General features: G+C 49.5%; 1 protein-coding gene and 1 long non-coding RNA gene across 6 annotated transcripts; one reads left to right on the forward strand and one right to left on the reverse strand.

Annotated features, from left to right (window-relative positions):
• Positions 1-1,891: 1,891 nt before the first annotated feature.
• Positions 1,892-27,466, reverse strand: UBXN11 (UBX domain protein 11). Of its 3 annotated transcripts, XM_084652197.1 has the most exons (15): positions 27,403-27,466; positions 26,116-26,201; positions 24,296-24,333; positions 23,459-23,569; positions 22,933-23,033; positions 22,022-22,076; positions 20,362-20,438; positions 18,757-18,871; positions 15,565-15,782; positions 15,194-15,271; positions 7,498-7,618; positions 6,341-6,444; positions 5,208-5,278; positions 3,847-3,993; positions 1,892-3,026 (listed from the first exon to the last, which is right to left on the reverse strand). In XM_084652197.1, the coding sequence occupies exons 2-15, from the start codon at positions 26,172-26,174 to the stop codon at positions 2,867-2,869; spliced, it is 1,455 nt and encodes a 484-aa protein (XP_084508323.1). In that variant the 5' UTR covers positions 26,175-26,201; positions 27,403-27,466; the 3' UTR covers positions 1,892-2,866. The 3 variants fall into 3 exon arrangements, with proteins under 3 accessions (XP_084508323.1, XP_084508325.1, XP_084508324.1); XM_084652199.1 differs by lacking the exons at positions 26,116-26,201; positions 27,403-27,466 and adding an exon at positions 25,282-25,343; XM_084652198.1 differs by lacking the exons at positions 1,892-3,026; positions 3,847-3,993; positions 5,208-5,278; positions 6,341-6,444; positions 7,498-7,618 and adding an exon at positions 12,300-13,821.
• On the forward strand, positions 3,090-12,262 carry LOC311533090. 3 transcript variants are annotated; one of them, XR_014714501.1, is made up of 3 exons: positions 3,090-3,526; positions 9,909-11,173; positions 11,673-12,262. It is a non-coding gene; the product is annotated as an uncharacterized lncRNA (long non-coding RNA). The 3 variants fall into 3 exon arrangements; XR_014714502.1 differs by lacking the exon at positions 3,090-3,526 and adding an exon at positions 7,612-8,219; XR_014714503.1 differs by lacking the exon at positions 3,090-3,526 and adding an exon at positions 7,612-7,700.
• Positions 27,467-27,702: the final 236 nt, after the last annotated feature.

Genomic DNA, 27,702 nt, shown 5'->3' on the forward strand with positions numbered 1-27,702 from the left:
TCAGTTATGCTCATTGCTATGGCCTGGCACAAAGATCTTGACTCTAGAACGCCAGCTTAAAGAACTTACATGAATGCCTTTACAATTCTGGAGTCTATTCCAGAATTGGTCCCAGTCCCCCTCTAAACACAAGTGAAATGTACATGGCATGGAGGGTGGCAAGCTGCTAGTGAGGAGAACACTTGTCTAAGTAGATGAGCAAAGACCTTAAAAGGGGATCCTTCCTATCTATGCAGCGGGGAGAAGACCTGTTTCCATCCACTCACTGAACTTCCTGTAGGTCAGGACCATGCAAGAAATCAGCTGGTGAGCTGGGATGAGTGCATCTGAGAGGAGGGGTTTTGATGCAGGATTCTCTGGCGCCATCCTTTTACCTTTCTAATGCATTGTTGTCTGACCAAGGCTTAGCACAGAGGTGAGCAAACTATGGCCCACGGGCCACATCTGGCCTGTGGGACCGTCCTGCCCGGCCCCTGAGGCTAGCCCCTGGCCCCTCCTCTGCTGTTCCCCCTCCCCCACAGCCTCAGCTCACTGCGCCATCGGCGCGATGCTCTGGCAGTGAGCTCTTGCCAGGCAGTGCGGCTGCAGAGCTGCGGTCTGACCTGATGCTCTGTGCTGCACGGGGGCATGACTGGCTCCAGCCAGCCGGCACGGCTGCCTGCCCTGGTGCTCTGGGTCGCACAGCTGGCGCTCCAGACAGCGCAGCAATGGGGCAGGGGAGTTCAGGGTGGTGGTCGGGGGTGGGGGTGTGGATAAGGGTCAGGGCGGGGAACGGGGGGTTGAATGGGACAGCAGAGGGCAGTCAGGAGCAGGGGTGGTTGGATGGGACAGGGGTCTGGGGTGGGGGGCAGTCAGGAATGAGAGAAGGGGTTGGATGGGGTGGTGGGGGGCAGTCAGGGGTGGGAGTCTGGGGAAAGTCAGGGGATAGGGAGGGGTGGATGGGGCAGGGGTCCTGGGGGGGCTGTCAGGGGATGGGGGCGGGGGCAGGGGCTGGGCTACGCCTGGCTGTTTGGGGAGGCACAGCCTCCCCTAACTGGCTTTCCATACAATTTTGGAAACCCAATGTGGCCCTCGGGTCAAAACGTTTGTCCGCCCCAGCTTAGCACTTCCCTAAACACTCAAGTGAAAGTTGACGGATGAGAAACTGTGGCTAAAGAACTGCACAGCTTAAAAGTGTTTGAACACAGGAGAGTGCTCGGGAGAGCCTAGTAAAAGGGGAAGGTGCCCAAGGGCTCTCTGCATTGCACAAAGGGTGCAGCATCTTCAGCCACAAATAAGCTGGAGATTTGTCATGTTCTCACAGTGACTGGGTTGAAGGCTTTGCGGGACAGGAGGGGGTGAGGCTGGAATAGGAACATGGCTTAAGGCTCCCTCCCTTCATAGCCCTTCATAGGAAAAGATGAGGTATGTTCTTTATTAGCTGAATCCTATGTGCCTAAGCTAGTCACAGAGATCGTACTCTGTCCTGCAGTGAAATAGGCTGATGCAGAAGGGGGCTTGGGTCCTTAACTCTCAAGGCCTGGAATCCTCCCATCTTGTACTTGCCAGATCATTTCCACGTGTGCAAAGTGGAAAGCACAGCACCACTCAGCTGATTTGATAGTACTTTGCCCAGGGGATAAATGACAACACGGTACAAAGCCTGAGAACTGGGCCCTCGCACAGGACAGAAATGGGGGGAGTATGTCTCTCATGGGAAGGCAGAGATGGTTGGCACTATGGTGACCAGGCTCAGCCATACAGACTGGGAGGCTGTTAACACTGGACACTTGGGGTCTGTTTAAAGGAAGAAATGTTTCATGTAGAGGAAATGAAAGTATTGGCACCTCCTCGCTGGAGTGGCTCTGGCTGTGTCTCAGCCCTGCAAAGGACTCAGCCTGATTCCACTCAGTCCAGTTTAACCCTATTGACTTTAATAGTTAAGCCCATTTGTACAACAGTGTGAGATTGGAATCTAGCCCTAATGAAGAGCGCAGATGCATGTGGAAACGGGACTGTAACCTAGCTGGGAGGGCCCTCACAGCATTTCACCTATACTATATATAAACTTAGTTCTTGAAGGCTCTGTCTACTCTGTAATAAAAGACCATGGTATGGCCATGTCTGGCCTGGCTCAGCAGACTCAGGCTCACCGGCTAAAGATTGCAGTGTAGACATTCAGGCTTGGGCTGGAGTCTGGGCTCTGAAACTCTGCAAGCAGGGTGGGTCTCAGTGCTCCAGCTCCAGACTACACTTGATCATCTATGCTGCTAGTTGTAGCCCCCCATCCTGAGCCCAGCTCAACAGATGTGGGCTCTGAGAGTGGTGCCAGTTTTTTTATTGCAGTGTAGACATAAGGGACCTGCAGATGAAGGCACAGGTGTTGAAGTGAACTCACTGCAGCCTCTCAGGGGCAAAAAGATCATGTGACCTTCAGCAACGGTGGTGAGAAACCTAGCTTGGATACAAGTCCCCCAGGATAATATTTACACAGGTAGGCTGCCATGTGATGAGGCCACAGGCCCAGCAGGCCTCTAAAGGCAGCCCCCAGAGGCTAGTAGGATCCAGACTGGCAGGGTGTGTAGCCTTGAGTCACTACAGTTCTCTCACCCATAGTGCAGAGAGGAGCTAGATCTCCAGGGCTATTTCTCCCACTTGCTTTGCCTACAGGAGGTGGTAGGCCCAGGTAACAATGAAGTTCAACTGAATCTGGAAAGATAACCGCACCCTCCGTCCCCCTTGAGTAAGGGAGAGGTTGTAGCTTATCTGATTGTCCTCTTGCCTTAGCACAGAGCCTGATGGAGAAGGAGATGTTGGTGGAGGAAAGCAAATTGCTTCATGTGAAGTAGCAGTTGCAAGGCCAGCTGGCTCATCTGAAGCTGTTAAACTATCTGTGGCCCTGTCCCTCCTTGGCTGAAGGGATCTTTTCCCGTAGCAGAAGGGAGGCGTTGGGAATCAGTCCACACTCCTGCAGGGTCATGAAGTTGTCAGCATACACTCTCTGGGGAAAGGTGCTGATGATCTCATACAGCTGTGATTCTCCACCCCTAGGAAAGAACAGTACAATCTTTCCTGTGAGCCATGTTCCTTCCACAAAGCAGCTGGGAATAAGCTAGTTGCAGGGTTACACAAGAGCAGAAGGCTAGAGCATTGAATGAGGAACAGAGGTGTTTCCAGCTGAGATGGAAAGCCCAGCCCGTAGAAGGCTGTTCCAGACAGCAACAGCTACAGCGGGGAAAGCTCTTACAGATCACCAGGCACACAAAGCTTAGGCCAGGCAGGGCTACGTCCTGTAAAGGGAGCAGGGACAGAAGACGGAAGGTGCCTCTGGTAGGCCAGAGTTGCTTCCAGGATGTTAAGAACCAGGGCAGTTTTGAAGTGGATTGTGAGAAGGGCATGGCAACAGTCAAGGTGAGGGTTGCTGAGGAGTGGGCGTGGGGAGCAGAGGCAACAACGACACTGCAGGAGGTAAGGATGAGTTGGGACCTACTGAAATAGAAGAGCCAGAAACATGGAAGACTATGGAGATGTCCGCTCCCTGCAGGAGGTAGGATTTGAAATCTCTACACAATTCCCAAACCATGGGCCTGATCCTGATTCCGCTTTGGAGGTGCTGAGTGTGACAAGCACCTTCAACCCCCACTAACATCACTGTATGCTGAGGGGGCTCAGCATCTGGCAGGCAGAGGCCCTGTGATCCTGTACCTGCTGGACTTACACTGTAGAGTATTCTTCAGGCGGCTCAATTCCAGGGATCAAGCAGGATCTGGAAATGCCACTGGCCCAGTTTTTGCTGTGGCCTGACTCAGTGGGGTGGAGTTGTTGACCTGGCTTGCAAAAACCCCTCTTTCCTCTCCCTATACCTACCTGCTCTGGGTGAGGTGCCGGCGCAGGTCTCCTATGGTCTCTGTGAAGAGCATTTTTACAATGTATGTCTGCTCCCCATTCTCAGATTTTATTCGGAGAGTGGAGATGTTGGGGGCTGGAGGCTGGTCCTGTTCGTCTGCCTGCAACCTGACAGCCATAAAAGCCGGTTAGACAAGAAACAGCAATTTTACAGAGACTGATCAGGCAATGCTAAGTGGCCTAGGCTGGATAGGGCATCAGGAGAGAGCCAAAGGGAAAAGGGAGGTGCTGGAATAGAGAACGGTACCTTAAAAATCTACGGAAATGTCTACACTAGCTGGTAAAACTACTGTCGGTCTGGGGTGTGAAAAAAAAATCCCCCTGACTGATGTAAGTGTCACAGACAGAAGCGCTGGTGTGGACAGTGCTATGGTGGTGGTGGGAGACGCTCTCCCGCCGCATGTTGGGGGTGGTTTAATTATACGGATGGGAGAGCTCCCTCCTGTCGGCATAGAGCGGCTATACGGGAGACCTTACAGCGCTGCAGCTTCAGCTCTGCAGTGTAGACATACCCTTAGCAGTTCCCTGAACCCTGATTGCTTGTGGGCAAATAGGCCAAAATGGCTTACAAAGTGCTACATGCCTTTGAAATAGCTGAATGTAGAAAAACAGCCCCAACCGCCTACCCCTTTGCCTGAGGGAGAGGTTGTAGCCTATCTGATCATGCAAGGCTGCTCTTTCACTTTCTGAGATAAGCTGGTGCTCTTTTTTTGTTCCTTATTCTGGATCAAGGCTGCTTGGTAGGGTTGTTTATTTGCCTTTTTAAATACAAAGTTCTGCTTGGTTTATGGTGACATTAGAAATTAAGTCTTGTCTAGCCTGGAAGACTCGCTGACTATGGGAGAACTAGTGAAATGGTGACCCCATTTGCTCATCTCTTCTCTGGAGGCACTTTCCCATTCAGAGGGTGAAAATTGAGAGAAGGAAGAATTTATAGCCAGACTGGTTCAAACTCCTTGGGTTTTGCTTGTTCTTGTGAACACCCTTTTAATACCAAGGGCTAGCTAACATTTTGAATAAAGGAAGCCTTTGCTGACGATGTCGGGATTCATCATAAAAATCTCAGACACCTCCCAAAACTAGGAAAGATCAAACCTGGCCTTCCTGCTATTTCTGAAGTAAAAACCAAGCAGAAAAAACTCTTGAATTTTTGCTTTAAACCACACAAACGAACCCTCCCTTTCCAGGCCCTCTTTATCCATCAGAAAGCAGCAAAAATGGGAAAAACCATTAAAACAAATCTTTGCAGGTTGCCTCTGATGGCTAGTGGATGGACAGGAGAGACTGACCGTGCATTTGCTGAGGGAACCACTGCCCTTTACCTCTCCTTCATTGCTGCAAGGCTGGGCGTCTCCACTAGGATCACTTCATTGCTACTTGTCCCATCAGAGCCCTGAAACCAACCAGGGAAACCTCAGATACTATTGGCCCAGCTTTCCTGGATTAATACATGGGGGCTAGTCCCCTGTTTTCTGACCACAGGTGGAGAATGTGCCCTCCTCCTGAGCCCACCAGCTACAAGGCCAATGGCTTCTCCATGCTCCCTCTCCCCTGCTGCTCCCAACAGGATGCAGCAGGCTTGCACAGCACCAGGCAGGCAGGTTTCTCCAGCAAATGGTCAATATGGCTTCTACACTTTGTACCTAGTTAAACTATTTATTTTTAAAAAATCTGCCTGGCCTGGTCCTGGTGCTGGCTGGGGCTTCTTCTAATCTAACAACTAACTCCCCCATTAATTGATTCGTCCGTTTTAATCCAATAAAGCTAGATTGGTCTATTTCCTTCTAAATGTTCTGTATGGACACCAAGTTTAATTATCATAATTACACTGATCTGAGGAAACTACTTGCTCCCCTTCAAGCAAAATGACAGGATCTAGATCGAACACCCGAGACAGTAACTTCACTGAAATGTTTACTCAATCATCACATGGGTTACGAATGATTCCCCCCCCCCCCCCTCAGGTAGAAACGATACAGTTCCAGAAAGGGATGAAAGGGCCTGGTGAAAATACATCTCATGCTTTCTGCTGGAGTCTTTTCAGGAGGTTGAAGATTTTTCAAGAGAAAGGGCCCAGTTCTGATTCTATTTGCACCTACGTAAGGTTGTTAGCTTCCGTAGAGTTACTGTTGATTCACGCCAGCGTAACTGCAGACTCAGAAAACGTCTATACTACCAGCAGCTCCACTACAGCACTGTAGCTATTCCACTCGTAGCATCATAGTGTAGACCCTTCCTACAGCGACGGAAAGAGTTTTCCCCATCACTGTAGGTAATCCACTGCCCAAGCCGTGTTCTTCCATTGACCAAACTGTGTCTACGCCAGGGGTGAGATCAGCTTAACTTCTGAGCTCAGAGGTGTTTTTCACACCCCTAAGAGATATAGTTAGGTCAACCTTAATTTTAAGCATAACCTAGCCATTAAGACTCAGTGCATGCAGGGGCTCTGTCATACCTGCAGAGTTTCTTTGATTGGCCCTCGGATATCAATCACTTGTCCCTCCCGGATCAAGGATTTTGGAAGTTTGTTCAGAAACTGCTCCGGTGAGAGCTTGGGACCTGCCACGAGAGGGGGGGAACAGGGGGGAGAGACAGGGAGGGGAAGCAGGAAGGGGAATCCTATATGTATCACATCACACCAAGCAATTAAACGAATACTAAAATGTTCCACGTCTTGGGCTCATCAGAATTACACTTTGGACAGTTCCCTTTTGGGAATGTGTTATTAGAATCACCCATAAGGCATGTGATCCAAATTCCACAGTATATGAGCAGCTCTTCACAGCTAATAAATAACAGGGCGATATACAATTGCTGATGGGAAATGCATATGCATAGATTATTATATATTGCCATATATGGCTGTCCAGGAACATACATAACCATAACCATGACTACTCCCACTATACAACTACATGTCAGAACATATGTCACCAGATCTTCCAAGATCTAGCTAGAGCAGTTTAATTTTCAGTCTGAGAGAGTCATTTTTGGCAACTGTTGGAGCAGATTTCTGGAATGCAGAAGGAAAACAAGGGACCTGTGAGATCGTCCTAAATAATATGTCTTTCCCCCAGGGCTTGGAGATGTGCTGTGACATATCGGAGATGGAGAAGACGAGGTTGGCATCTTGAGGGGGGAAGATGTCCACTTAAATAAGTAACTTGCAATAGAACAATTGTTTGTTTGAAGGCCCAGTCCCTGAAGGCCGTCACCCACGCTATTCTTCTGAATGTCTCAAGTGGGCGATGTTGGAAAGACCTCTGCTGAGAATGAGCTCTGGGTTTCATGCAGAAAGTGGGTGGGTTTCATGCACAGTCTGGGAAAACTGCCCAAACTGTGGTATTTTATGAATGGCAAGTCTCAGGACTGTTTGCTGCTGTGATCTCCGTGAAACTGACTGTTGGGGCAGCTCTCAGCTCCTGCAGCAGTACGTGGAAGCACACACATAACACTCCTCTCAGAACGTCACCATGCAACTCAGAGACTCTCAGAATTAACTCCTGAGTAACTGGATGCCTGTTGCCAGGCTTCACCAGGGCTTTATTTATTCTCTCTTTTGGGGCTAAGTAGGGGATCTCCAGGGATTAGTGGGAATGGCAAAAGACTCACCTGGGATCTCACTGGTTTCCTTTACCTCAGTTGACTTCAAATGGCCAACTACCTGCCCCTGGCCAGGAAAGTTCTCTGGTAGCTGCCTCTCCCGAAAGAAAACGTCTCTTCTGTCAGTTACCTGTTAAATTAACTCTAGCTGTCATTAGCAAGCCTGTCTGCCTCCAGGACCCAGCTCTCACTGCATCAGAGCACACTAAAGGGTAAGCAGCAAGAACAAAACAAGAACAAACAACTAACAGAGACAGTTAATTCCTCCTGAGGGTGGTTCTAACATAGAACCCCTATAAAGGAAGCTGTCTGCAGATCCTTTTAGACCCTCCAGAAAAATAAACCCACACCTGTGTCCCTTCAAGTCTAAAACCCTTCTAGTTAGCAGTTCAATATCACATCCAGACCCTAAGACAGATGATCACTCCAGCCTTGCATACATTTGTACAGTGATTTGATTCTGCTTTGTGCCTCAGTTTTCCCATCTATGAAAATTGATCCTCAGATAAAAGGTGATGTGAAATTGTAAAGTATTATTTTTTATCGATAGGCTCACCCAGGCGTTTGCCTTGATCTGTGCTAACAGAAGAAGGGATGTGCAAGCAGCCAGGACCACCAGATGTCTCTCTGAACCCAAAGAAGCAAAAGCACCATATTCAGCCCCCCCATGGTCCCCAGTTCCACCCAGTTCAGCAAAACATAACTGTCAGAGAAGCACAAGGCCACTTTGGGTACGTCCACACTGCAATAAAACCCCTGTGGCTCATCGGCCTCAGGCTGCAGGGCTATACAATTGCTGTGTAGCTGTTTGGACTTGGCCTGGGGCCCAGGCTCTAGGACCATGTGAGGGGGGAGGGTCCCAGAGCTAAGGCTTCAGCCCAAGCCTGAATGTCTGCACCACAACCCGAGGCCTGCGAGCCCAAGTGAGCGGACACAGGCCAGCCGCAGGTGTTTTACTGCAGCGTAGATGTACTCTAAGTCCCCACTGGGCATCTTCCATTCCCCCATGACTCTCTAACCCCCACAGTGGCAGGCCCAACATTTTCAAAGCGGGTGTCTAAAGTTAGGCACCTACACGGAAGTGGCCTGATTTCCCAGGGGGGCTGAGCACATACAGCTCCATGGGATGTGTGTTCCTAATTTTATATGTGAAGGTCTGGATTATAATATCCTCTGCAGCTGCCTCCGCTGACGTGTCATTCCATATTCTTTATGAAAATATGCTTATGATATGAATATGACATAGCTGAGATATACGTTATGCAAGATGGCTCATGTGAGGTATCATTGGAAAGGTTACGATTTACTGAATGCGATTGTTAGGATATAGATATTCAGGTCTGTCTGTAAAGGCCTATACTCTAAGAATTTAGGTGTATTCTTATCACTTGGCTAGTTATAGAGGTATAAAAGAAAGAATCAAAACCACTGTCTGCCAGTGTAAGGGCCTTCTCTTACTGTGACAGTCTGAGGCCCAGTTCTTAGGCTAAGGCCTTTGGCTAAGCAACAGAGGCAGCCATAAACTGGGAAGTGAATGGTCACATCCTCACATTCCAAACTAGTCACATTGAAATAAGGTGCTATTGGGCTGTTAGGAATACAATCCTGTCCCGATAGTGCCTATCACCTCCAGAGAAAGGGAAGTGCCTAGAAAATGTAAAAGGAAACTTAGTTTGATAGCATCCTGTCTGGCAAGAACTCACTTATCAATAGCTGCGATGTGGAATCCTCACTTCTGTATTGTTTTGACATTATAGTTCCCACTTTGCTTTGTTTGTCTGTATAATCTCTGTCTGGTTCTGTGATTGTTTCTGTCTGCTGTATAATTAATTTTGCTGGGTGTAAACTAATTGAGGTGGTGGGATATAATTGGTTACATAATCATGTTACAATATGTTAGGATTGGTTAGTTAAATTTCAGGAAAATGATTGGTTAAGGTATAGCAAAGCAGAACTCAAGTTTTACTATATAGTCTGCAGTCAATCAGGAAGTAGGGGGGTGGGGGTGGGCATGCGGGTGAGGGAGATGGGAACAGGGAATGGGGGTAAGAAAATTGGAATCATGTTTTGCTAAAGGGGGAAATGGGAACAGGGAATGGGAGTAAGGAAGTTGGAATCATGTTTGGCTAAGGGTAGGAATGGGAACAGGGACACAGGTGTAAGGCTCTGTGGTGTCAGAGCTGGGAAGGAGGATACTAAGGAAGGAAACTGGAATCATGCTTGCTGGAAGTTCACCCCAATAAACATCGAATTGTTTGCACCTTTGGACTTCGGGTATTGTTGCTCTCTGTTCATGCGAGAAGGACCAGGGAAGTAAGTGGGTGAAGGAATAAGCCCCCTAACAGCGATTATCCTATTTGTAGGCATACATCATTTCTGTATCTGAAATTAGGAATTTTGACTATGTATCTGTATTTCAGCTAAGCTACTTTGAGTGACGCCCACTGCTAACACTTCAGGTAGAACAATGGAAAAGCCAAACCGGGCGGATGGCCTTCCTGTGAATCTGTGGGTCAGCCTGTGAAGAATGGCTACAAGAGCCCTACAGAGGCATGTGACCATGTCACCTGATACTGGAACCCATCTTGAATTCTGTACTTTTCCACAAGAAGCTGGTGTGTGGGAGGAGTGTCAAACTAGGAAACAAAGGATTCCTGCTTTATGCAAATCCTATTTAAGGGTGGGGAGTGAGGTAATCCAGGTCCTCAGTTCTCCCCTGCTATCCCACCCAAGATGACTGCTGGAAACAACTTAGGCCTGGTCTACAGTACGCGGTTATTTCACAATTAGCCAAGTTACTTCGAAATAAAACTGAATCCATCCACACGACCAAACCAGTTTTTTCGATTTAAAGGGCTCTTTAATCCGATTTCTGTACTCAACCTCGGCAAGTGGAGTAGCGCTAAAATCGAGATCGCAGTTCCGGGTTACAGGTACTGTGGATGCAATTCTACATTATTGGCTTCCGGGAGCTATCCCAGAATGCTCCCTTGTGACCGCTCTGGACAACACTCTCAACTCTGATGCACTAGCCAGGTAGGCAGTAAAAGCCCCAGGAACTTTTGAATTTCCTGTTTGGTCACCATCAGCACAGGCGACCATCAGCACAGTCCACCATCTCAGGCGACCATCAGCACAGTCCACCATCACAGGCGACGATGCAGTCCTGGATTCGCAGACGAGCTCCAGCATGGTCCGAACGGGAGGTACTGGATCTCATTGCATTTTGGGGAGATGAATCTGTTATGGCAGAACTACGTTCCAAAAAAAGAAACGCAAATACGTACGCTAAAGTCTCCAGGGCCATAACGGAAAGAGGCTACTCCAGGGACACAGAGCAGTGTCGTACAAAAATCAAGGAGCTCAGGCAAGTATACCAAAAAGCCTGGAGGCGAAAGGACGCTCTGGGTCACAGCCCCATACATGCCGCTTCTACCATGAGCTGCATGCAGTTATGGGGGGGATGCCACCACTACCCCACCACTGACCGTGGACACTTGCAAGGGGGGAGTAGCACGGAGCGAGGAGGATGAGTTTTTGGAGGAAGAGGAGGACAGTGCACAGACGGCAAATGGGGAATCTGTTTCCCCCCCTAGCCAGGAACTGTTCTTAATGCTGGAGCCAATAGCCTCCCCCCATTCCCAAGGCATGCTCCCGGACCGTGATCCGGGAGAAGGCACTTCTGGTGAGTGAGAGCTTGATCAGAGCCACACAGTGAGGGGTAGGGGGAAACCCAGCTGCACTGGGCTGTTTGCATTTAGTTTAAAGGGCTCATCCCTGCTCAGAGCCACGCGGTGTGGGGGGGAGAGGGTTGTGTGAAGCGATCATCCCAGAGAGCCTGCAGGCCCTCCTTTTATATGCAAACCCACCAGGCATTGCTTGCTAGGGTAAAGGGGGCCCAGCAGTTTGAAAACACTGAAATGAATGCGGAAGAAGCAGAACCCCACGTGCCCCTAGGGCTTACCATGGCTGCCTGCAAGCTGAATTCTGTTGCCCGGCTGCATGTGGGGGCTTATTCACACCAAAGCGGCAGGCACTTCGGTATAAGAGGCAAAATGAGACCTTGTACAGAAAGAACATGTGCTGTGTACTATGAATTGCCTGTTTCACTGAGAAAGAGTGTCCCCTTTGTTCTCTAAAATGTCTCTTTTAAAATACTACCCTCCCTTTTTCTCCTCCCGCAGCAGATGCAAATGTTTCAACGTGGCCCCTATCTACTCCATCCCAGAGGCTGTTCCAGATTAGAAGGTGGAAAAAACGAATTCGGGACGACATGTTTGCGGAGCTCATGCAGTCCTCCCGCACTGATAGGGCCCAGCTGAATGCATGGAGGCAAACAATTGTGGAGTCGCGTAGAGTGTTACGTGAATACGAAGAGAGGAGGGACGTGCGCGATGAGAGCAGGCAGGATGCTATGGTCAAGCTCATGGTGGAGCAAACTGACATGCTCCGCTGTCTGGTGGATCTAATGCGGGAAAGACAGAAAGACTACAGACTGCCGCTGCAGCCCCTGTATAACCGCCCTCCCTCCTCCCCAAGTTCTATAGCCTCCTCACCCAGACGCCCAAGAACACCGGTGGGGAGGCTACGGGGACCCGCACCGTCAACCCCAGAGGATTGCACAAGCAGCAGAAAGCGGGCATATCCTACATTTTTATTTGGTTTCTGGACTTGTCCTTCCCTCCTCCTCCTCCTCCATCCCCCTAACCCAATATCCCACCCCTCCCCTGTCTAGCTTCTGATTTCTCTCAATGTTTTGTGCAACAAATAATAAAGAATGTTTTTTAAACAATTGTGACTTTATTTCCTTTCATATATATAGGGGGCGGGTAACTAAGAGAAACAAACACAACTGTCTCCCTGTGCCCTGGCCAGTCATGAAACTGGCTTTCAAAGCTTCTCTGATGGACAGCGCGCCCTGCTGCTCTCTTCTAATCGCCCTGTTGTCTGGCTGTGAGAAACTGGCCACCAGACGAGTGGCCTCAACCTCCAACCCCGCCATAAATGTCTCCCCCTTACTCTCACAGATACTGTGGAGCACACAACAAGCAGCAATTACAATTGGAATATTGGTTGTGCTGAGATCTAACCGAGTCAGTAAACTGCACCAGTGCACTTTCAAACGTCCAAATGCACATTCTACCACCATTCTGCACTTGCTTAGCCTATAGTTGAACTGCTCCTAACTACTGTCCAGGGTGCTTGTGTATGGCTTCATGAGGCTGGCATTAAGGGGTAGGCTGGGTCCCCGAGGATAACTGTAGGCATTTCAACATCTCCAACAGTAATTTTCTGGTCTGGGAAGTAAGTTCCTTCCTGCAGCTGTTCAAACAGACCAGAGTTCCTAAAGATGCGAGTGTCATGCACCTTTCCCGGCCATCCCACATTGATGTCAGTGAAACGTCCCTTGTGATCCACCACTGCTTGCAGCATCATGGAAAAGTACCCCCTGAGCTTTATGTACTGGCCGCCCCGGTGTTCCGGGGCCAAGATAGCGATATGCGTTCCATCTGTCGCCCCGCTGCAGTTAGAGAACCCCAGCGCATTAAAGCCATCCACAATGGTCTGCACATTTCCCAAAGTCACTACCCTTGATAGCAGCTGGTCAATGACTGCATTGGCTACTTGCAGCACAGCAGCCCCCACAGTAGATTTGCCCACTCCAAACCGATTCCTGACTGACCGGTAGCTGTCAGGCATTGCAAGCTTCCACAGAGCTATGGCCACTCGCTTCTCAACTGTGAGGGCTGCTCTCATTTTGGTGTCTTTGCGCTTCAGGGCAGAGGACAGCAAGTCACAAAGTTCCACAAAAGTGGCCCTACGCATACGAAAGTTTCTCAGCCCCTGGGAATCATCCCATACCTGCAACACTATGCGGTCCCACCAGTCTGTGCTCGTTTCCCGTGCCCAGAATCAGCATTCCATGGCATGCACCTGGCCCAATACCACCATGATCTTCCAATTGCCACATGCCGTGCTTCTAGGAACGTCTGTGTCCATGTCCTCATCACTACCATAATCGCGCTGTCGTTGCTTCCTTGCCCGGTTTTGCAAGTACTGCACATACTGATGGATAATGTGCGAGGTATTTACAATGGTCAAAACTGCAGCAGAGATCTGATCAAGCTCCATGGCTATGGCGCCTGCACGGGTAATCCTGGAAAAAGGGCGCGAAACGTAGGAGAGCAGAGTGGCAGCGGAAGAGGTGCTGTTCCGTTCACGGCAGCCGAAAAAAGGCAGGAAATGGTTGTCTTCTGTAGCTTTTACGGAGCCGGGGGCCAGGACAGACAACATGGAGAAGCTCGGAAGCGCGACAATAGTGGGAGAGCAGAGCTGGCGGCGGAAGCGTTCGATGAGGAAGAGAAAGAGTAGATAGTAGAGATTACATAGGAAGATGAGAGAAAATGAGAGGTGGATTCATAGTAGCAGGAAAGCAGCGGTGCACCGTCTGCTGAAAGCAGTATGGCGTCTGCACACCAAAAAGGGGTGAAACGATTGTCTGCCGTAGCTTTCACGAAGGGAGGAGCGACTGACGACACAAACCCAGAAACACCCACAAGAATGTTTTTGCCCCATCATGCACTGGGAGCTTAACCCAGAATTCCAATGGGCGGCGGGGACTGCGGGAACTGTGGGATAGCTACCCACAATGCACCGCTCCAACATTCGATGCTAGCCTTGGTACTGTGGACGCACTCCACCGAATTCACGCACTTTAGTGGGGACACAGAAGAGCGAACGTATAAAAATAGCTTCCAAACATTCGAACAGAATAATTTCGAAATAATTTCGTACTGTAGATGTACCCTAAGACTGAACTGGGGGAAAGAACTGGACCCTGGTTGCAAGGGTGTCTGACCTGTGAAGATTATTAGAACCACATTTAGGGTGAGAACTTACATATAACCAGTTTCTTTAGTGTATTAAGCTTAGTTTGTGTGCTGTGTTTTATTTTCTTAGTAATCTGCCTTGTTCTGTCTGCTACCTCCTTAACTACTTAAAATACACCTTTTATAGCTAATACATTTATTTCTGGTTTATAATACAACCCAGTTTATGTGACTAATAACTGGGGGGGGGCAAGAAGTTGTATACACCCTCCTCCACATTGAGGGAAGAGGTGAATTTTATATAATTTTCGGTTTGTACTCCAAAAGGAGTGGGGGTAGACATGTGGGTGCTGTGGCAAGCCCCGTAAGCTGAGCCTTCTCAGTGCAGATCTCTGTCTTTCTGTGCAGCTGGGTGTGGCCCTGCCTGTGCGCTTGGCTGGAAAAGGCTGGGGAGCCCAGTCCAGCAAGACCAGGTAAAAAGGGGCCCAGGCTGGCAGAATAGTTTGACTCAGTGGTGTCCCAGCACACCAAGTGACACCCCAGGGGGTTCAACCCGTCACACCTCCCGCCTTTGACTGCTTTCTAGTGACTCAGAAATTTTGCCCTCACTGTCTCTTTCTAACCCATGATTAATTGAAGCAGACAAACCGTTCAGTTCTAGTGCACAAAGGCCTAGCCCTTTCCTGTAACGGCTGTAGCAGGTGCATGCCCCACCTCAAAAGTCTAGCTGCACGTGGGCTGGGTTTAGAAACATCAAACTGCTTTTCGTGTTGAGAAAGGCCTGCAGAGTGGTGCAAACAATACGATAGAAGCAGTTTGCATGGAGAGAGGGATTTCTCCTAAAAGGAAGATGGCAGGGGCTTTGCATTGCTTACCTGAAAAGGAACACCATCCGGGTAGCGCGTCTGTAGCTCTGAGGGAAAATAGCCATCCATGATATCCTGAAGACATTGCTGAAACAAAGCATGAATGCTTAAAAATCAGGCCTCAGACTCCATAGTACCTTGCTGCTGATACATTCCACCTGCATCAGACCTGGAGACCTACAAAGGCACCACAGGATCTCTGACTGGGAAAGACTGGCAGATCCTCTAACAACCATCATTCCTCACGAAGCCCTGTGGGGGGCAGATGGGACTAGAGTGACCCCCACAAGCCTCAGCCTTTCCCCACTCCCACCCTCAGCCTTTGCTGAGGGAATAGTTAGATGGCAATAACTTGACTTCCTCCAGGAATTGGTCCATACCTGCGTGGACGGCTCCTCATACGACCGGAAGGGTCCGTTGAACATGACTATCCCATTCTGATAAAAAGTGAGGGATATCGATTGGGGCTGCCTCAGTCTCGCACCTCCTGCTGTACGTTCGATTTGAGACACACCTTCCCCAGCCAGCACGTTTAAATCTTTCAGGTTTTCAAAAATTAAATCAAAATCGATTGGGTAGTTGGAAACAGTTGAGTGACCTGCAGCAAGGAAAACAGAGTTATCGTCAGGGAGGAGCCTGCAGACAGGAGTGTTGAATCCACACGTCTCCCTGCATGGGCATGTTAAAGGTGCTGCCCAAACCCTACCATTTTGGGCCTGGCTCCCGCCTGCCTCCACTTTGTGTCATTTACTCCTTTGGGAAGGGAGTGTGAAATGCTATCACATCAGAATGGCAGTGTTTCGCTTCCACACTGCACAGGTGTATATAACACCACAGTGGAGAACCAGTCCCCTTGTTATCAACTTATGAAACTGCATCATCAGCCAATACCACAGCCTGCACTCCTTGGAGGCCCTGATTATTTTGATGGTTATAATGTACTTAGCATCGTTCCTTGCTTGGTGCTGTACAATACAAAGAGGGAGGTGAGGTGCCTGTCCCAAAGAGCTTACAACCTAGGTTAGACCAGCAGTTAACTTCAGCACAGGCTGCTGCAGGGAACACAGATGGGACACCAGCTGACTGACTGATCTCAGGCAAATTGCTCTTTCTAGACAATCCCTTCTCCTGCTGGTGGATTATTGGGGAGAGGGAGGTCTTTTGGGTGCTTCAGAAAGGGATGCCAGGTTTATGGGGTAGAGCAGGAGAGATGTGCAGATGACAGTGGGAGAAGTATATGAGAAGAGGAAGTGAGCGCAGAGATGTTGACTGGGATGAGGCCTCTGATATTTTCAATTCTGCTTTTGACACATCCTTCAAAGGATAAAAATGGCATCAATAAGCGGAAACAATCTCTGTAAATGCATCAATCTGCAAGTAAGGCCAAGTGAACTGACACGCTAGCCTCTGTGCTTTACGCCCACTGCTATTCAGAGATCATCTCCCTTACCTACTTCAAGGAGTTATGAAAGTTAAGTAGCGGGGGCTTTTCACAGCACTCTGAAGGTGAGGCTGCTACAAGTCCCAAGTATATTCTCATAATTCTCTCTTGCCACTTATCAGAAAGCCATCACTAAATACTATAGGATTCAACACAATGCAACCTGCTCCCAACAAAACCACTCACGTGGCTGCTGGAGGAAGAGAACAATAGTGTGCTTTGATGGGGTCAGGCAATCGGGGCAAATCAATGCACCTAATACATACAGAAAGGGCCAGATTTTGATCTCACACCCATTTCATGTCTGCGTTGCCTCAGACTGGAATCAGGCTCCAAACATTCAAAGTGTGGGGACTGCTTCTGAAGATTTTCTTCCTGATAGCTGACCCATTAGCTCCACAAAAGAAATGGGCTTTATAAAATATCCGCAGTTACTAAACTATGTTCCTGGTGCTGCTTGTGTTATATTGCAAGTCTTCTTTCTACTGAAATGGGTTAGGATGTAGACCCCAGGATCATCATGAGGAAATCATAACAGGGAAGAACCTTAGCATTTGAAAGTCTGTGGGACCTATCATACCCAACCAGGGCCATCCCTAGCCATTTTGGTGCCCTACACAGCCCCCCACAGGGTGTGTGTGCATGTGGCCTCCAGACGGGGCCTCCAGACTGGGGGGAGGAGCAGGCTTGGGGGCCAGGGGGGAACCGCCTCCCAGCACTTGCTGGCGGCGCGGAGCAGGTTGGGGCCGAGTCGCTCCACTTCCTGCCCAAAATTTCCTGGTGCCCTACGCAGCTGTGTACTTTGCATATGGGTAAGGACGGCCCTGTACCCAACCTGCATCCAGAGCTATCTGTAAAACATTAGACCCTTTCATCCCCGCATCAAGCTGTACTAATTTTCACTGGGTATCTTCACCTCTGCTGTAAGCTGTTTCCACACTGTGCTCTGGCCATACAAAATCCTTCCCCTCACTGCATTTTCTGTCATTTAAGGGTAGGATTTTCCAGTCCCACTGATTTGCAATGATACCTGTGCACCTACGACACTTACAAGCTTTGGAAAATCCCACACGACCGTTTTTTGTCTTTCCCTAAAGCAAAGGGGTTGATTTGGGGGTTCAGATCCCAGAAGCCATCATTCCTAATAGGCCCCCTTCCATGGGCAGCGTGTGAACCGCTGGCTAAGGTTGGCTAGCCCTCAGCTCTGCCCCTTCCGGCCGAAGTCCCCTCTTGTGCCCCCCACCAGAGCCCCTCCTCCCCCCACTGCAGCCCCCGGCCCCTGTCCCAGGCTAGTGTCCCCAGCCCTGGAGCACCATGTGGGAAGCACAGCCCCAGCCCCAACCTGAGCCAGGGCTACAGCACCGGGACAGAGGAACTGGCAGGAGGGGGCCTGGGGGCAGAGCATGGGTGGGGACACTCCTGGCTGTTTGGGGAGGCTCAGCCTCCTCCAGCCTATGATACCCACCGCCCATGCCCCCTTCTCAACAGCCTCAGCAGAGAAGCCAAAGGCTGGATGTCATTGACACCAACCTCCCCTCTTAGACCTAGGGGAGGTCTCTCCGGGTTAGAGTTGAAGCATATTGGGAGGGGAGTGCAGTAAGGGGGAAGCCTGACCTGCTACTGCCCACATAGTGCCTGTTCTACAGATAATAGAGGGGAGGTTTTCAAAGGGCAGTTAGGTGACTGAAGTCAAAGGGTGTTAGGTACCTATCTCTCATTAGCGCCTTTGAAAACCTCCTCCGTTGTGTCCAGAGATGTTAATAAAGTTTATATAAAGGGCACTAAAAATTCATCTCTAAACACAAACTAAAAAGTCAAACACATGAATCGAACAGGTTTTTGGACCAGGCATTTCAGATAGAAAGGTGCATCTTTCCAGGGTCACACCCAGCTAAGATGTTACGTAAATAATAAGAATTGAATGAATGACCTACGGGCTAAGAGCTCTCTGCACAAGTCTTGGCACGATGAAGCAGTTCAAGGGGAGTCACAAAGGCCTATCGTGCCATGAATCTGATTGATTAATAAATCCCAAATTATCTGTTTTTCCAATCTGGAGAATATTATGCCTTTTTTAAATACCCCATGAGGGGCAGGCTGTCTGCCTCAGCAAAGGGCATTGCTGCTTTACCTGGTTTCCAGAGACCCCTTGATGGCAGATTTTCCTGCTTCTTCAATGATTTCAACTCTTCCAGCTGTTCATTCCTCTCTCCAACCCAAATCAATCCATAATCATTCAGAAACCGCTGCATGGGGAAGATGAGAAGAGGATGAACTAGCTTGAGAAGCATGGGACTATCAAAGGCCAGGAATGGGAGCTGTAAAATGAGTGTTGCCTTGAACAAGTTTGACCTTGTTATAAGGTGCGGGGGTGAGAAAACTCACTGGGCAGGAAGAGTAGCATGTCATGGACTCCAAAAGTTGTATGAATCTATCCACAGTGATCAATCATTCAGTACTCAGTCTATCATGTCTTTGATCACTGCAAAGAGTTTTCAGTTCTACTGAGTCAGCCAGTTAACTTGGAACAGCAAAAGAAGGGACTGAAACAAAACTAAAGCCATACAGATCAAAAGGAGGAGGCATAAGTGTTTGCATATAAACACTATTAAAAATGCATGCAATCTAGCCAGGTGTCAATAATAATGATGTGCTATATTTACTTAGCACTATCTCCCAAGGATCTCAAAGTACATCACAAACATTAATTTTTTAAACCCCACAACTAAATGTGAGTTAAGTCAGGACAACTACCCGCATTTTACACACTGGAAAACTGAACGACAGAGAGGTTAGAAAACTTGTTCAAGGCCACACAGTGAAATTAGTGGCAGCACTGGAAGAAGAACCCAGAAGTCCTGACTCCCAGTTCTCTGCTCTAATCACCAGGTTAAAGTTTCAGTCAGACATCAATTTTGTATTATAGAGAAAAGTCTTGTGGTTCCATATCAAACAGCTGAGCATGTATCAAGAGCCACTGACTCTCTGTGACACAGCTTTCCTGTCTGTAAAATGGGGATAGTAATAGAGCAGATTTGGGATTTTTGGATGAAATGAGTTAAAATGCAAAGTAGTAATAGTATTAATAAATGTTCCCCACACTGCAATTTGGATAAATAATTCTTCACTTTCTGTCCTACAATCTTGTGTAGTGTTGCTGTGAGCTGTTCAAAGGCTACTGTGTTCCACCCTAGAGATGACTGCATATCACAGGTGAGTGAAGTGCTCCCCAGGGTGATGGATTCTCCAACTCTTGATGTCTTCAGATCAAGACTAGATATCTTTCTGCAAGATATGCTTTAGCTAAACAAATTATTGAGCTCCTTACACGAATAACTGGGTAAAATGTAATGGCTGATGGTTTACAGGAGGTCAGAAAGAGTAGATGATCTAATGGTCCCTTCTGGCCTTACAGTCTAAGAATCTATGTACAATTCCCTGGGCTTCTTCAGAATGAGCGGTGCTACGATTAGCAAGCTGCTAATTATTATTGAGTGTTACATCATATATCAAAACAGATTCAAAAGGGGAGAAAGGAAAAGGAGTGGGAAGGGGATTAGGGAATGTCCCTCATCTTCCATTTAACCTGTTCCTTCTGTACAGAGGCTGTAATAACAGGCAGTGATATTGAAACTGGCAGCTTAGTAAGAACCAAACATTTATGGACTGAAGGAACAGGAAGCCAATTCCAGGGGAGCACAGGGTGAGGCCAGGGGGGTCCATCCATGAATCTCACCTCCATTTCCCAGACCTGATTCTGCAGCTGAAGACACTTCACCTCCAGTTCCTCTATTCCGCTTGACTTTGGGGAATCTGCAGAGGAAAGACAGAGACCTGAGGTGTTTTATTTTTGCTCTAAAAAGCTTCAGACAAGAGCTGAGATAATCAGTGTCAGGGAGTACAAGGATCCTCAGCCCCGTCTATAAATAACTGCACTTGAGTCGGCAAGGCACAGAAGCTGAAAACACAACTCTTTGCCCACTGTCCCCTGACTGTTCAACCAGGATCACCTCCAAAAAGATGTGGATGGATGAAAAGACACATTTGGCAGTTATTTATGGGCAACACTGGTGAGCTTCTATGCTGCACAGAAGGAGCTCATGTGTAAATGGTGCTGTTTGCAGTAATACAGTGGGCGTGACTTGACTTACCCAGTTCATATCTATGAATCTATTCAAAAGTCAGCAACCCGGTGAATTTGGATCTACTCTGCTGTGCTGAATAGAGTGACCACCACATGATGGGGTATATGAACCCTGTCTGTAGTTTGACAAGGTGGATACACCCTACTCCCTGAGTAAAGAAATCATCAAAGTGACTGGGGGAAGGCAGCAGTACACATGCCCATAGGCAGGAACACAGACGCCTAGGGAACTTTTACTCTGAAAAACTTAGGTGCCGAGTGAGTTTAGGCCCCTACAGGGTTCATCAGGAATTTTGTGAATTACAGTGGAGCAAAACCATGACTTAGGCACATAAACCCCAAATGAAGGCACCCACATCTGGAGTTTAAGCACCTAAGTACCTTTGTTGATCCCACCCAATGTGTCAGGGCTCAGCTTGAGGGAACTACTGAATTCCAAGGGACTTTGAGGGAAGTCAACTGTAGGGAGAGATTCACTCAAGGCTGGATGAAATTTGGAACTAGATCACATGTGGGACAAGGGGAAACTTTGGCTGTGAGAGTCCTTTGAGTCACACAGTAAACCTTGGCTGTAAGAGGCCTTTTTGATTTATTTAGCTGGGAAAAGGCCTATTTCTTCAATCGGCTTAAATCTGAACGCTGGTTTGTTTGCTCTCTTCCCAGCCTTGTTTCTTCTGACCACTACTACACACCAAGTGGTTACGTGGCCATCTTCTGCTCAGGTTCTCAGTCTTGTGGGAACACTTTACCATAGTGAAAGCAGGTCACTGTGGCATCTGAGCGCTGCACCAGAAACCAGCAGCTTAAAAGTCAGCAGGTGTATGCATGAACTGAAAACCTGCTGGCAAATGAAGCAGTGAGTTTGTAATTCACAGTTGTCCTTGGCGGGGTACTGGAACTGGGCTTCCCCAAGGAAAGGACTGTATTGAGGTCCACAGCAGCACCTCCCAGTATTGGAAAAGAGCACGGTCTGAGCCTAAGGCTGTGTCTACACTGCCACTTTCAGTTCTAAAACTTCAGTCGTTCAGGGGTGTGAAAAAACACCCCCCTCCCGAGTGACAAAAGTTTTAGGCTTAAAAGTGCCAGTAGAGACAGTGCTTTATCGCCAGGAGCCGCACGCACAGTGAAAAAGCTACCACCCCTCGTTTGGCGCTGCAGCAGCCTCACTATAACGTGGGTAGTGTAAACGCACCTGAAGAGAATGTAAGCCACACACAGGAAACAGGAGGTTGCCAAGAACAGAACAACTTACCTTTTCCTTTCTGAAGGATCTTCACCTGCTTCTCAAGTTCAGCAACCTTTCTAGCCTGAAGATCCAAGAAAAAAGGCAAAAATAATGATTGCACTTGGTTCCTTTCCTCTGAGGATCTCAAAGCACTTTTCACATACCGACTGATTTAGCCACTCTGCTCCCAGAAGCCAGGTAGGTTAACTACACTTGTTTTATGGATGGGCAAAGTAAGGTCTAGAAAGGGTGCGGCCTGTCCCAAGATCACATAGGGCTGGACTGTGGAGTTACCACAGGCCCCGAGTAAGGGAATAGCACATAACTGCGCAGTCCCAGAAGTAGGCTAGGGACCAAGTCACCCTGCCTGCCCATCCATTGCCCACCTGCATGAGATGGGAGTAGTGACCCCATGATCGTTGCTCCTCCTCTCGCACACAGGCCAGTTATGCAGGTTGCGCTCATGCTTTCTTACCCCCACTGAGGGTGTGGCTCAAAGTTAAGTCAGTAGTAAGTACATGGCAAATCTGGGGTTAGAACTCAGGAGTCCTGATCTTCTAGCCACTAGAAACACTATTTACCCTAAAGTGTCTATAACACCAACAGGGTACTATCCATTCCCATTTCTATCGGGTGTGTCTGCTTCAGTGAGACCTCTGGCCTTATCAACTCAAACATTATAAAATGGAAGGAAGAAAAGAAACATCCAAAGCAGAAGAGTCAATGACATTAGGTGTTAGGGCTCATTTTTTCCTAGGATCACTACAGGGACTGTTCCTTACTGCAGTGTGGTAACAGCAACTGGGCCTCTATAGTGGGTGGTTTCTGTAATTAGTAAGATACAGGCCTAGCAGTTGCCTTGTCTAAAGAATAATTACACCATTTTAGCCCAAACTAGAACTGTTCAGACAGGGCCCAAATGAGGCTGGCATTTTTACCTTCAGCTGGATTTCTTGTGCTTGGCTCTTTGCTTTTTGTTCCAACAAAGCAATTTTTTGCATCATGGAGGACATGAGCTCCATGTCAGTCGGAGCTGCCCCTATAAGCACAAGTACAACACATCACCCAAAAAAGCACCTTCAGAATTATAATTTTAAATTGACCAAGGGGAACCCTTATGATCATCCAGTGCCACATTACATGGGCTGAAAGCATAGTGCAGGAATCCTGGATTAGCCCTCGCAGACAGCATGAATGGATGTCCTGTGGGCACCATGTATAAATCCTGCAAGTCCCTGGCCAAAGTAACAGAGGTAGATATGGACCTTGCAGCAGACACTGTGCATGCATCCCTCGATCACCAACTGGCACACTGGGTAAGTAAGTGTTCAGGGATGTGAAATGAGCACCAGACTCTGTAGCTGGATTCACTTATCAAGCACCATCTATGGACCATTAAGGTTATCGACCCTGATGCCAGCACTGTGTCTGGCTCAGCAGCAAATGTCCTTTCAGAGACATTACCATGGGTACTTGTTTTTGTTGCTGTTCCCTTTGAGCAGGAAGGGGAAATGTCTTGCACTGGAAACTTTGTTCTAGGAGACAGGATGTCATTCAGTAGCGCAGCTTCATCCTCTGTGAATCAAAGAGGCAAAGAAGCATTAGAGACTGGGCCAGGTCCACATTTTAGATGATGCCTCACCAAAATCTTGTGAGGATAATGCTGGGGTGTATCATCAGGGAAGGAGAGGGTTGGGGAAAGGGTGTTGCACAATCCCACTCGCCCACGCAAAGGCTTCCGAAGTGATGATTACTAAGCTTCAAGAGCGTGCTCGGCACAGTATGACACTCAAAGGACAATACAGTCCATAACTTGAGGAGCTTACACTTTAAACAGACAGACAATGATCGGACACACAACTATACTGGGAAGCAGACCATGGTGCTAATTTAGAGTATGTTTTTCTGAGGGTGAGAGAGGTGAGTGGTGGGACTGTTTGCGCATTAGAACAATGGTGACGACAGCATAATACTGTCCAGGATTAGTGTCTGTGAGCCTCACAGAAGAAGGGAGTTTCAAAGAGGGATTTGGAAGACGCAATTTGCTCTGCATTAGGGAGGGTGTTCTGAGCGTAGGTGACAGCATGGACAAATGAGGGAAGCAGCTTGATTTGGAACTGTAAATTATTTTAGAGAGTTAACCATGTTCCAACGAATCCTGGGGATGGGAAAACTAATTTCTACTAATCTGATATAAGACAGATGTGGGAAGGAGAGAGAAACCAAGGACAAGAAAATGAACTAAGCACATAACACTTTAATGCAAAAGACGCATAAAGGGAAGAGAAAGGCCTTACTCACCATTGTAAGCACTCAGTTTAAATGGCACTGTCCTTTTCCTGCACATAAGAATAGGGAATACAGAAAACAAACAGCAGACAGATTAATTATCGGCTGGGTAATTTGTTTGAGGGATAACAGACTTCTAAATTACATCAAAAATGTTCTTAAAATGCAACCACCTATACTTTCTCACCAGTTCACTACACAGAAACAAATCAAACAAGCCCCCTCTTCCTTTGTGTGCTGAGTGAGCTCACACACAAACAACAAATTCAGAGCAGCCTAGCAGCAATTGAGATCACAGGAAGCCACAACTAACTTTAGCTGCTTTGCACCAGGGACAAGCAAAAGAAAGACAAACAACAAACCTGGTCAACCGTGCTATGCAGAATTGTACAATATTCCTCCTGATCCCAGCTAGGGATCAGCTTGCACCACAAGGCCATAGAACAGGGGTGGGCAAACTTTTTGGCCCAAGGGCCACATCTGGGTGGGGAAATTGCATGCAGGGCCATGAATGTAGGGCTGGGGCAGGGGGTTGAGGTGTGGGAAGGAGTGCGGTCTGCAGGAGGGGGTGCAGAGTGCGGAAGGGAGCTCAGAGCAGGGGGTTGGGGTGCAGGGAGGGGTGTGGAGTGCGGGAGAGGGCTCAGGGCAGGGGGTTGGGGTGCAGGAGGGGTGGGAGAGGGGGCTCCGGGCAGGGGATTGGGGTGCAGGAGGGGGTGCGGAGTGCAGGAGGGGGCTCTGGACAGGGGGTTGCGATGCAGGAGGGGGCTCAGGGCACAACAGGGGGCTCAGGGCAGGGGGTTGCGGTGCAGGAGGGGTGTGGCATGGGGCTCAAGTCAGGGGTTTGGGATGTGGGAGGAAGTGTGGGGTATGGGAGGGGGTGCAGTGTGCAGGAGGAGGCTCAGGGCAAGGGGTTGGGGTGCAGGATGGCTGCAGGAGGGGGCTCAGGGCAGGGGTGCAGGAGGGGTTCTGAGTGCGGGCTCCAGCCCGGCGCCACTTACCTTGAGCGGCTCTGTGGAGGCAGTGGTGCACAGCAGGGCTAAGGCAGGTTCCCTGCCTGCCCTGGCCCCGCGCCACTCCTGGAAGCGGCCGGCACCACGTCCCAGCGGCCCCTGGGCGCGGGGGGCTCCACACGCGGCCCCTGCCTGTGCGAACCTCCCCCAAAGCTCTCATTGGTTGCAGTTCCCCGTTCTTGGCCAATGGGAGCTGTGGAGGGCGGTGCCTGCAAGCGAGGGCAGCACAGAGAGCCCTCTGCTCCCACTCCCCTCTCCCAGGGGCTGCAGGGACATGGTGCTGGCCGCTTTTGGGAGCAGCACAGGGCCAGGGCAGGCAGGGAGCCTGCCTTAGCCAGGGCTGGCAATCCCATGGGCCATAGTTTGCCCACCCCTGCCATAGAACCAAGAGCTCCAGCAAGGTTATTCTTGCTAGTATAACTGCACAGACTATTCTGATTCATATAGGGCCCTACCATGGAACGGTGGCTCACAGCTGGATTTGGGATGGCAAAATACTGGTTTTTAGGGCCCAATTCTGCAAGGTGCTGAGTGACTGCAGAATGTGGTTCTGACCACCCTTAAATCCTACTGACTTCAATGGGAGCTGAAGGGACCCAGCATCTTGAAAGATCAAGACCAAAGAAGAACCCTCCCAGTTTATACCAGGCAGCATACACAGCTGTGAAGTATATAGTGTGGGGTGAGAGTTTGCTGGTCTTGAGGCATTTGTCATTTATGCCTTGATTATAGTGTTAGGAGAAGCAGCTGATATCAAAATTTCACAAATAAGCAAAGATGGCAACAAGACAACGCAAGGAAGAGTCCTCATGTCTCATTTACCCTGGACTCTGCAGCGGGACTCTGCGGTGCTTCCCCAGGGAGGAAAGAGGAGAACTCATGGTTTATACCTTAGACAGCTCTAGATCCTAGGGAACAAAGACAGTGTTACAATTCCAGGCTGCAAGATGAAACTGAGAGTGAAATGCCTTGGAACACAAGATTGAGGCACACTGATGACCCCAGGATGTATTTTATCATCACACATTGTAGAGGTTTCCCTCAGAGCAGGTTGGTCTTAGGGCAGACCACGGAGTTAAAAGCCTGACCCTTCGTCTTTCATACAGAGCAGGGAGCCTCGCAGAGGATTCAGGTCCAGCCATGCTGCTTGGAGCAAAAGGTGCATTTCATGCTGGGGTCTCTTTTGCCTGTGGGGTCCCATAGGATATGTCTACACAGCAAAGAAAAACCCGCTGCTGGCCTGTACCAGTTGACTCTGGCTCATGAAGATGGGGCTGCGGGGCTTTTTCATTGCTGTGTAGACTTATGACCTCAGGCTGGAGGCCGAGCTCTGGGACCCTCCCGCCCCGCAGGGTCGTACAGCCCAGGCTCCAGCCCAAGTCCAGAAATCTACACAGCAATGAAACAGCCCTGCAAGCCCAAGTTGGCTGGCCAGTGGCAGGTTTTTCTTTGCTGCTTAGACAGACCCATAGAAATGACGTCAAGCACTTCATTGTGGGCCCTGTGGTCTTCACACCGGCTGCAGCCTCCAGGTGAAAAACCACAATCTGCTTCACAATCTGCCCCACAATCTGCTCCATTTCATGCCAGCTGGGTGCAGCCCTCAGGCGAAGGCTGCCACTTTCCCTGGGGTTGCTGTGGAGGGACCAACTCAAGCATCGTGACCTTCCGTCACCGCACCAGCGCGGGCGTACTGATTGTGCCTCAATAAGTCAGCTCACCGGGTCAAGCCCCCCGCACGTCATCAGTGCACACCGCGACAACTTCACAAGTCACCACAGCGCAATGCCCGGCCGGGGGGGGGGGAGGGGGAGGGGGAGATCCTCATGCAAGGCTATGACATCACTATGACATCACCAACGGCCACCGTGCAAGGCGATGACTTCAGGCGGCGTCCCCGCGCAACACGGTGACCTCACAACGTGCCACCCAATGGCCTCATAAGGCGTCACCACGCAACCCAACGGCTTTGGGCATCCCTGGGCCCGTCGTCGCGGCCCCCCCGCACTGAGGGCCCCGCGGAGCCGCCGTGGTCGGCCCAGCCCGGCCTGAGGAGCCTCCCCCCCGCGGCTCCCAGCCCCGAGGGGCGCGGGCTTTTAACGGACTCACTCTCCCCCCGTCGGGCTCGGCCCACGCGACGCCATCTTGTTTGCCGCGGTTGCCCCGGTTACGGCCGGGCCAGATGATTGGCTCCGCGAAAGTCCCGTGGGTCGACCACTAGTCCCAGCATGCAACGCTCGGGTGTCCTGCAAACCCCCCCGGCCATGCTCATGGGTCTGAGCTGGGGAGAGGGGCAGGGCATTGACGCCTCCCCCTGATGGGATATAGGGGCATGGAGGAGGCATTAACCCCCCCCCCCCGCCCATGTTAATGGGGCCAAGCCCAGGGATCCCCATGCCCAAGGACTGT

This window comes from Lepidochelys olivacea, assembly GCF_965140295.1.
Source record: "Lepidochelys olivacea isolate rLepOli2 genome assembly, chromosome: 19".
Taxonomy (NCBI): Eukaryota; Metazoa; Chordata; order Testudines; family Cheloniidae; genus Lepidochelys; species Lepidochelys olivacea.

Coding starts and splice junctions, on each gene's coding strand:
- UBXN11 (XM_084652197.1), bottom strand. CDS start 26,174: ATGAGTTCTCCTCTTTCCTCCCTGGGGAAGCACCGCAGAGTCCCGCTG. Junction 5,279..6,340: donor CAATCAAAGAAACTCTGCAG/GTATGACAGAGC, acceptor GGTTGGTTTCAG/GGCTCTGATGGGACAAGTAG. Junction 3,994..5,207: donor CTTGCAGCAATGAAGGAGAG/GTAAAGGGCAGT, acceptor TATGGCTGTCAG/GTTGCAGGCAGACGAACAGG.